The sequence below is a fragment of the Argiope bruennichi genome, chromosome 6 (genome assembly GCF_947563725.1).
Source record: "Argiope bruennichi chromosome 6, qqArgBrue1.1, whole genome shotgun sequence".
Classification (NCBI taxonomy): Eukaryota; Metazoa; Arthropoda; class Arachnida; order Araneae; family Araneidae; genus Argiope; species Argiope bruennichi.
The window spans coordinates 116,288,647-116,300,022 of NC_079156.1; the positions used below are offsets into that span (position 1 = coordinate 116,288,647).

Genomic DNA, 11,376 nt, shown 5'->3' on the forward strand with positions numbered 1-11,376 from the left:
ACGTGTCTTATTGTGTTTCAAATGTTTCCCTTGACCAGTATGTTTTATTATATTGTTACGAATCTGTGATGCAACTTCCCAGCATAGTTGGCTCCATAGGAGATCCCAGAACTTGGCGACCATTTGGCGGCTTGGCGACAAATTTGGTGATTTTGGCGCCAAAATAGATTAAACCCGAAACATGGAGAATTTTCCCTATCCATCCAGTAGGAGCCGAGATACGCCTCGAACATTCCTGATTGGTTGAAAGGCTTCTAGCCCCGCCACCTGAGACCTATAAAAGAAGCTGAAGCTGCCGGGGAGTCGTCGTGAATTGAGTCGAGTTGTAATCGGAATCGGCGATAAAGAACTGGCCTTCCAGAGATAAGCAGAGTAGCGACGGAGTCAAGCTAGTGCTGAACTAAGCTATACGCTACTGTCTGCAGTACAGTCTTGTTGTATGCTGCACGTCTAGGCTGAAGATAATCGTCTTCTGTACTGTATATAGTTGTCGTCTTTGTGCTGTCCTGTGTGTCTTTGTGTAAATAAACGTCGTTGTTTCATTTTCTACTGCCGCCTGCTGATTGAGTGTTCTCCACACCATATAACTCCCACTATCCAAACGAACCCCGGGAAATTTCGTAACAATATGCATGTCAATATTACAAAAATTGCTGTTTCTTTTCTCTTCAATCTGATAAACATATATCCCCTATTACTGAGAGTATTAAAACATGTATATGTCCTTTTCTCTTAACGCGCGTACTCTATAATGCATTAAACTCTATAGTATGGAAAACGAGTTCCCATCGAATCAAATTTCACCGAAAATACACTTAGTTTTTAATCACGTTTTTACCCAATTGGCTTGAAGTTTGAAGAGAATCATAAAATATGTCTCTTATTTACTCCTCAGTGGAAAATATTTATTTCTGACTATTGTGTGCGTTTGAAAAATGCGCGTGGGTCTTTTTCTTATGTTTAATTTGTTGTTGTGTAGTGGAAAACGCGGAACCAAATTTTGGTTCCTCATATACTTAGCTCTCATAGAAGTACAACTTAGGTTATTGACCTGAACTAACTCACAGCGATTTTTCACCCGAAAATTTCTGTGTAATCTTACTTTCTCTGTTCCTTTTATCAAATTTTATCTGCATTATAAGCGATCCAGGTTCGGAAGAACCGAATAAAGTTTATTTGGTGGAAATGAAATCATTGAATGAGCTCCCTTTAACTTTTAAAATGTCTTTCAGACGGCTCCTATAGCGACGTTTTGATGGAGGTGAGTTTTGACATCCAAGATCAGGAAATGTGCAGGAGGACATATGCAAGCGATCTCCGAATTACCAATGAGCATTTGTGCGCTGGAACTCTCGATGGCTCTAAAGATTCATGTCAGGTAAATAGATATCTTTTTTATAGTGTAATTTCTTAAGCAATCAAGGAATTATCCTCATTATTATAAAACTTTATATATTCTTAACTCTTTGCCATGTGAAAAGTAATAAGGTGATAATTATACATATTCGAGTGTAAAGAATCTTTAAGTGCTTATAAAACTCAAAAATATAGTTATAGGTTTATTATAAATTCTAAAATTTAGTGGGAGAATTTTTCTATTACACGGCTTTTATAACAATCATTATCTAACAAGGAAGTGAAAAAACGATGCATATTTCAGAATTTCAGAATGCCGAATGAGATTCGATGTTAGACAGCAAAGGGTTAAATTATGGATTTTGGGAAAAAAGGCAAACGTGCTTCATGAATAAAGTTTGGGTTAGGTACTTTTATTTCTTTGACAAATAACAAAAAAAATATTTAAAAAAGATTAAATGTATTTTCAAATGATAGATGCTACCAGATAGTTATATATTGATTTGCACGTGACTCTTATTTTTGTCTACAAAGATATAAGGGTAAGATATATAGACTGACGAATTTCTCACTTTTGAATATGGTGTAAAAAATTAAATAATTTAATAGCAGTATCTGAGTAAAATTAATTGGATTTGATTGAAGAATGGGTATAGAAGCTGAATTTCATAGTTTTTTGCAGCGTTTTAGATGCAGGATTACGTTCTCAAATAGCTAGCTTCACAGTGTCAAAGGTGTAGTGTGAATACTTAAGGCAAGCATTACTACTCACAGAGAAGATACCATATACGTCATCTTAATTACCTAAGTAAGTAAGTTTTTAGACGATTTTCATGATTTTTGGCTGTTTGTCAAGAATTGGGACTAAACTTTAGATGCCGGATTAAGTTCTCAAATAGCTAGCTTCACAGTGTCAAAGGTGTGGCGTGAATACTTAAGGCAAGCATTACTTCTCACAGAAAAGATACCATATACGTCATCTTAATTACCTAAGTAAGTAAGTTTTTAGACGATTTTCATGATTTTCGGGTGTTTGTCAAGAATTTGGACTAAAAAAGTCTTATAAAAAGTTTGTTTTACAATAAACATTATCCTTTCTCATATATGAAATACTAGCTATTAACCGCGACTTCGTTCACGTGAAAATTTTGATGTGTATCTATGAGAACTGACAGTCTGATCAGCAGGCATCAGTATCTGTCTAAAATCGCCTGCGACCAAAACCACACCGCCCATCAACGTCTGGTTGCCGCGGATGTCCTGTAGGCTGCGGTTGAACGCCTCTAATGTATGCCTGTGCGCCCCTGTGCTCTCGTCCTATTATATTAACTTGCACTGCTGCAAAAGGACCGCTGTTTTTGGTGACGCTGCATGTTGGGATATCTTCGTTTGCAAGATTAAGCGGCAAACGGAAACGGAACGGAATGTGCAGTCCGGCCACCGTTAAGCAAATTTGCAGCAATGCCCGAGGGAGCTACAGCCAGAGCTATATTGCGGTAATTGCGAAGTTGGGCTAGCAGGAGATTCAGCACGAACGTCTTACCGTATCCCCTGGTGTGTCAAGAAAGAATAATGTTACGATTCTCATATATGAAATATGCAAAGAAAAAATGTTGAAATCATAAAAAAAAATTTATCTCCAATTTTTTATGAATCTGAAAAAGTTATTTTTTGAAAAAAGGCAGTTAATTCTCCAACTAGATAGAAGAAACTTGGTATCTCAGTTTTACACCAAACTTGTAGATTTCTGCCAAATTTTAAATGAAATCTATACAGAAAATGTTTGCCTATCTACATTATTAAACCTAAAAAGATAAATAAATGAAATTTGGTACAAAAATTTTGGCATACATAATATAGATACGTATCCAATTATGAATCAAATCCGTCGAAGGTTTGATCCACTGTCGGTGTGTATATTTGTGATCATAAGAATACAATTACTCAAAATCTAGTGACTTCAATGAATGAATTTTGGTGGATTTTCTTATTACTAAAATTGCAGTTTTGTATTAAAATTTTAATTTCTATTGAATGCAAAATCCATACTTGGCTTTCACTGCTATATACCAAATCTTGATTTGCATTAATTGACAGTGCATAATGCATAATAATATGGATCATAAAACTGTCATGTGCGTTCATGTTACCAAAAGAAAAGAAAAAAACTTACAAAACACAAAATTAAAAAAAAAAATGAGTTAAACGAAATATTGCTTCACGCACGATTATATAGGCTAAAAAATTTCAAATATTTTCCAATTTTAAGGAAATAGCAACAACCGCAGCTTTATCCTCCTTCAATCGGGTAAAGCATGAACTATTTCCCCCCTAAAATCGGAATAGCATACTCATAAGAGAGGTAATATAAAATTTGTTTGTAACCCAGATTGTAGTTATTACATCGGAACTGCCTAACTATCTCTTCTTTATGTAGGATCAATCTATGTATGAAGGATCGAACCAATATCAAAATTTCTTCTTTAATTATTTCCAGCAGAAAATAATGTTTCTTGCTGTCGGTCCATCATTAATGAGTCCGTAATGACACGCTTCAATAGCTGCTGCATTCTCAAAAAACTATTTCGAAATTACATGCCTGAAATGGACCTTATCTTCAATTGCAAATGACAGCAAACGGTTATACAATTTGGTAATTTATTAATGGTAATTTTGACTTCGTCAAAATGTTATGAATTGCAGTTTGTTACATTTCCTAGAGCAGCGCAATGCTCATTTTGTTACAGTTTGGGAGAGTTAACTAAAAATTTAAAAAAAAAATGGTGATTGGTTCCTTATTTCATACTAATCGCTTTTGGTCACCAAGTGGCTTGTAAAGGATATTGATTAGATTTGATTTTGATAAATTGTTTAGAACATAGGTTACCAAAGTGGTCCAGGTGGACCCCCAGGGGTCCATAGGAGCCCACACGGGGGTCCACGAAAAATTTTCTGGTTTTCATAATAAAGAACAAAAATTTTGGCTTGGATTTACCTATCAACGTAATTCAATGACGTTAACTTGCAGTTACAAGGGAACAGCCTTAATTTAATAAAAACAAAGGTTGTAATTTCGGCTTTTCTTGGTAAATTGAAATTAATGAAGCAAAATATTAGTCGGTGCGAATTCTCCCAGTTTCCGCACTTGTCACAGATAGAATGTCTTGATGAGGATATTCAGACATACGCTCAACATTTAAATACCCTGCATGATGACTTCAAAAATAGATTTGAAGATATTTTGACGGTGGAAATACCACCATGTATCATAACCCCATTTGATCAAACGGAAGAGGCGAATGTGGCATTACAAGAGGAGCTACTTGAGCTCAGCACCAACGAAGTACTGAAGGTGAAATTTAAAAAAGGCTATCAAACATTTTTGGCTGTAGGCAGAAATCCCCGAAAAATATCCTGGGCTGTGGGAAATTGCGAGAAAATTTTTGATAGCGTTTCCCTTGTCATATCTTGTCGAAAGAAGTTTTAGTGCCGTTACCAACCTATTAACAAAAAAAAAAGGAGCAGATTGAACATCACAGAACGGGGAGATTTGAGATAACTTCTTGCAAAACTGAAGCCAAATATTGATAATTTGCTGTCAATTCATCAAGTACATACGTCTCATTAAAAGTATGGCTATTTTTTTATTGTTGATTTACATTTCAGTGTTCATTGTTGATTGTTTGTAATAATAAATGTTTATAATTTTGTATAACTACAAGTATTATTTTAATAAATAGGACACAAGAAAATGTGCTACTTTTTTTTCCTTCTTAACACCCCCAATTTAGGGTGATATTTTTTAGGAGTTTTGGGAATGCAGTAGAAATGTAACAGCAGGGGGTCTACCAAAAATAGTAAAACTGTGCGGGTTGAGGTTCGAACTCGCAACGTTAGGGTTCATAGCCGAGTAACATAACCACTAGACAAAAGAGTACTCTCTTCTCCAGAAGTTGTTATCTGGCTTATAATGTTACCACCACAACAGTCCCCCACCAGTGAGTCGGTAGAGTTTATCGCGCCAGTTATGGCGAGCGACGAACGTGATTATCGCGCCAGGCGTTATGGCGAGCGACGAACGTTGATATCGCGCCAAGTGTTATGGCGGGCGACGGCGAGCGTGTGTGAGTGGTTGCTGCCGCTAGATGGAGCCACGACAGCTTAATGAAGGATGCGGTTGTTCAGAACCAGGGTCACCAATGTGCGGGTTGAGGTTCGAACTCGCAACGTTAGGGTTCATAGCCGAGTAACATAACCACTAGACAAAAGAGTACTCTCTTCGCCGGAAGTTGTTATCTGGCTTATAATGTTACCACCACAAAACTTTGAAAGTGGTCCACGAGAAAAAAAAGTTTGGGAACCTCTGGTTTAGACCTAAGTCATGCCCATGGTACTGTCAAACCGTCTGTAGTATTCTAAAGTGTCTCGTGCAGTAGTTTTACATGTGTCTACTCACAGTAAACTATTCTAATAAAGAGAAATCCAAAGATATCATAATGTTCGCTGTTTTATTAACTTTATTTGTTTATTCTTCATGTAAACTATGCAAATATTAAAGAGTATCCTCTGTACTTAGCTTGCAACAATGGATGAAAATTACACCATTCAGTATTTGATAAAAAAATGGCAAATATATGAATTTCAGGGCAACAGTGTGATCTGTTGAAAATTAAACACAGAAATATATGAAATTTTTTTCTCCAAAATCCAAGAAAAATTTGCATGATTATTAAACTATTATTATTTAAACGAACAATTTTTTAAATTTTGAAACAGTGTAAAAATTATTTTTGTGCAATAATAAACTCAGAAGTTACCCGGGAAAAAAACCTCAAACTTCTGTTTAATGCTCAGTTCATTAAAATTAAAATATAAAAAAAATAACTATTTTGATATGCACATTCCCACCTTCTAATGTACATATTTGCCATATTTTTTTAGCACTGGGCAAACACTCTGGCCTACAGAGCCCCAACATACATAACACACGCCGATACACTAACATTCCTCGCTATTATTAGTGGAGAAGCGGGCCACTTGTCTAAGCTGAGTATGGATTATTCCCTTTACGGATACAAAAAAAGTGTCTTAAAGCATTGAAAAATATCATGTCGAAAAGTGACAATTTTTTTCCAATGATTTAAAAGTATAAAAGTGTTTGCCCTTCTTTTGTTGTGGGATGCACATTTGGAGGAATATAGAGCCTTTTATGATTTTCTCAAAGTGGCGGCCTTAGTATAGGTAGTGTGGTAATATATGTAGGTGGCCTTAGTATAGGTAGTGTGGTAATATATGTAGGTGGCCTTAGTATAGGTAGTGTGGTAATATATGTAGGTGGCCTTAGTATAGGTAGTGTGGTAATATATGTAGGTGGCCTTAGTATAGGTAGTGTGGCTATATATGTAGGTGGCCTTAGTATAGATAGGTGGCCATAATACAGATGGTATGGTAGTACAGGTAGATGGCCTTAGTATAGGTAGGAGGTCATAGTATAGGTAGTATGATAGTACAAGTAGGTGGCCTTGCCATAGATAGTGTGGTAATATAAATAGGTAGTGTGGTAGTATAGGTAGGTGGCCTTAGTATATGTCTTTTAATGGTGGTAGTATGATAGGTATTAGTAAAGATGAGGAGGAAGGCCAGAGATTGGCCACTTAGTTGCTAGGGGTCAACCACCTAGTAAAAGATGCCAGTTTGATGAACTGGTCAATGTTATAGACAACAGTAGTCGGCGACAAACTAATCCTATCGATACTGTTTCATTCAGTGGTAGTGAGGTGGTCGGTTGTATACAACAAAAAGTATACAAATGTGTTAAAATATACCCTACTAAGGTTTAAAAGAACAAATGGATCCTATGCTTATTAAACATTATATTGTAACACTACTGCATTTAAGTACCTTTTGCATTATTTTTCTATAAATCAATATTTATTTTTAGGGCGATTCTGGTGGCCCTCTGGTGACATTTGGAAAGAGAAAGCGTTACTATCTTATTGGAATCGTTTCCTTCGGGAAGAAGTGCGCGCTCCCTGGTTACCCAGGTGTTTACACTAGAGTTACAGAGTTCCTGGACTGGTTAACTCTTAATCTAGCTAACTGAAGTTGCAAGATGATGGAGATGGGTCCCTTTACAAGCCATCTTACATAAACATCTATCATCAAACCCTTACATCTATCATCTGTTTACGACCAATTAACCAGAAACTTCCGACTAACTGGAAATCACATGATATTTCCACGAATTTTTTTATCGGTATAGTCAGTTGCAACTGTCGTTGGAGATTTTGTTTTGTAATTTAAATAAAATGTCATTTCTAGTTTCAAAAATATTGTCTTAAGTTCACCATTCCTTTTCATTGCAAACATTTGTACCTTCAAATAAATGATTTTTCTAGTCTAGTAAAAAGGGGGTATTTCACTGATTAGAGAAATGTAAAATTTGTATAGATTTGAAAATTTTATAAATTATCATTTAACAATGAATTTGATAGGAGTCCTATATTAGATAGAAAGAATTTTTTACTTTTCCTCGAAATTCGTTTTCTTAAAATTTTGGCACATATAGAGTACATTTTATTCATTACAATCGGATGGAATTTTATGCAACAATATTTACATATATTATGAATCTGTTAAATATATTTTTATTTTTTCCACGCAACCTGTTTAATATTTAAAGGTTATTTATCACGCAAAATATCATATATATATTTTTTAATTTTCAAATTACACTACATTCATTATTTTTTGAAACTTTTATTATTAGGATGCTTGAATATAAAAAAAATTACTGTAATTATAAGACCTATTTTCATGTATTATTGTTGTTTATAATGGCACTTGCCATGGACAAGCTCGCTGACGAAATCGGCGATTTTAAGCCAAGGGAGCGTCTCTTGTTTTAGTAGCGCCAACTAGGGCCGAGAGTACGTCTTAGCTACTCACGCATCACATTCGCTTGCACAACCCCTTTTTACAGGGGGGCACATTCACACCTCTCACAGATAGAACAGGAAGAACAACTATGCCCGAACCGGGACTCGAACCCAGGACGCCTAGGTCACGGGGAAGACGCGCTACCCCTATGTCAGGACGCTGGCTGATGTATTATAATTCTTTGCAGTGATTTTAGTCAGAATGAATCAGAATATTTCTGACTGTACCGATTTGGGGTTATGAACTTGAAACTTATCGAATCACAATACATATATACATATATATATATCACAATATATACATACATATTTTATAATTAAAATAAATCGTCCGTTTTGCATATCTAAAAAATTTTATTAAAGATTTCATTTTTTTGCGCCCTGCAAAATTTTTTATTTACAACTGGAATTTTGGCTATTTTCACTGTTCGGAGCGTCCCAATTCCCTTAATTTTCGAAATAAAATAGAATCAAAAATATCATTTAGAATAATCAACAAAGTTTTTTATTGATTGTGTATCTTTTTCATGTTAAATGTGTAATAATTTTAAGAGTAAAGGTGATGCAACTAAAAGAACAATGTTTTATTCAGGCTCATTCCATTTAGTCACTACAAATATGTCGTTAGGTGCATTTAATACGAAGTATAATTGAGCTTTGATAAATTTACTTTTTTTATGAAAATTAGTGTGAAAAATTTGTTGAAACAAATTATTTAATTTTTACTCGTATTTAATGCTTGAATATGGAATATTGTAATTTATTTTTCAATTAATTCGTCATATATTAGATTCCGAGATGATTTACAGCTATATTTTATGTTACACTATACATTACTGTAATATGTTTGGAATTCAGCTATCGAATAATAGATTAATATTTATTTAATTTTAATTTGAAGGATTACCGCCATTTGGCTATGAATATCAAAGTATTATTAAATATTATCTATCATTAAGGGATTTTGAAAAATGGTAAACATTAAATAATAAAACAAATTTAAAAATTACCTTTTGATTATGCATTAAAAAGAAGAAATTTATTTATCAAAAATACGGGCGTGAAAAGAAATTTATAAAAACATCAGCATGAAGAATGTTAAAATAATCTGCTTGTATGTGTGCTCCTCATACGAATATAATTTTTGTTCAGTCTTAATATATTAAGATGCGTGTGTTTTTCAAAACAAGAGAAAGACCATGTCAATTTTTTAAAGTTCAAAAGTTTGTTAAAATATAAGTTCATTAAATACTAAGAACTAGGGATTGCAATACCGGTATACCGAATACCGGTATTTTGAGCCATTTGTACAATTTTTAATACCGGTATTCACAAGTTTAAATACCGGTTTTTCGGTATTTAATAGAAATTTTTAAAATTATCTCCATTATATGTTCAGGGATTGCGAACATAGCAAAATAGTATACGTTTTTGTTTTTATGTCTCAATAACGGGCGAAATTAATTAACTAATTAATTAATGACTTAATTAAGTGCTTAAATCTAAATAAGCGAAACATGGATTATTCCTGAAAGAAAATATTGTATCCATAGCGACTGATGGAGAACCAATTATGAAAAAAGTTGGAAAGTTGGTTGGTGCAAATCAGCAGTTGTGCTATGCACATGGAATTCAATTAGGAGTAATAGATGTATTATACCAAAAATATAAAGAACAGAAGAATCCAAATACTGTGGATATAGAAACTTCGGATTCCAACTTTGAAGGGAGTAAGAGTGAGAGTGATATTGACAATGAAGATAATAACAATGTAATTGTTGAAGAAGATATTGCTAATGAGGATGAAATATTAACCCATCAAGAATTGCTTCCTATAATTTATAAAGTTCTAAAAATTGTTAAGATATTTAAACGTTCCCCTATAAAAAAGGATATATTACTAAAATATATACTAACTGAAAAGGAAACAGAATACATGTTAATATTAGATTCTAAAACACGTTGGAATAGTTTACTCCTAATGATGGAACGATATTTGAAACTGAGAAATCCAATCCAAACAGCATTAATCGGCTTAAACCTGTAAATTAATTTTTCAGACAGTGAATTCGACTTAATATCCAGAACTATATCAGCACTATTTCAAATAAAACTGACTATTGAGACATTATGTCGGAGAGATTCTAATTTATTAACAGCTAATGCAACAATAAATTTCATGTTGCAGTTACTGAAATAACAGCACACATCACTATCTAAAGAATTATATATTACATTGAAAAATCGCACAGAAGAAAGGCATACCGAAAGAGAAAATGTCTTATGGTATTTACATAATTATAATGATTTTGAAAATGAAAAAGAAGAAGAAAAAAAATAACCAATTCAAATCTGATTAAGTTTAGAGTAAGTTTCCTTAAAATTTTTTACCCACAAACCTGTCCACATTCAGAAGAATTTGGTTCAATTATCGAAGATTATGATGTCACTACTGTCGATAGTGAAAAGAAATTGTCTCTTAAACAAAAATAAAAATTAGCGATAAATAAAAAAAAATTTCAACGAACCAAAATGCAATACAGAAATCAGCTACATCCAAAATCATCCGGCGAGAAATTGATTTATTTGAAGATGAGGGATTTAGAGGTAAATACTTGCAAAAAATATATCGCGCATTGCTAACAGTACCACCAGTTAGCGTCGATGCAGAAAGAGCGCTTTAGACAGCTGGGTCATTTTTACACAAAATTACTTTTCAGGCTTAACGGGAGTACAATTGATGCATTATGTTTTTTAAGATCACATTTCAAAAATTTGTAATAGTACCACACACTGAATAGAGATATTTACACTTTTGTGTGATTTAAATAAATAAGATGTTTCTTTACTTTTTTGTGATTATATACTGTTATAATTTATAAGTTACAAATTATTTTTTGTGATAATTACACCCTCTAACAAAACTGGCAAATAAAACAAAGAAACACCTGTTTTCATTTTTTTTCTAAAATTTCTAATACCGGTATTAAAACCGGTATCCCGGTATTAAGATTTAAAAAATACCGAATACCGGTATTGAAATTTTGGTCCGGTATTGCAATCCCTACTAAGAACCTTTTAA

The 11,376-nt window shown here is 33.6% G+C and overlaps 1 protein-coding gene across 1 annotated transcript in view; it reads left to right on the top strand.

Annotated features, from left to right (window-relative positions):
* LOC129971923 (uncharacterized) overlaps positions 1-7,686 on the top strand; it is a 42,814-nt gene extending 35,128 nt beyond the window's left edge. The window contains exons 16-17 of the mRNA XM_056085900.1: positions 1,233-1,378; positions 7,298-7,686. Coding sequence (XP_055941875.1) covers positions 1,233-1,378; positions 7,298-7,459 — 308 coding nt within the window. The 3' untranslated portion in view covers positions 7,460-7,686. The remainder of the gene's footprint in view (positions 1-1,232; positions 1,379-7,297) is intronic.
* The last annotated feature ends 3,690 nt before the right edge of the window (positions 7,687-11,376 follow it).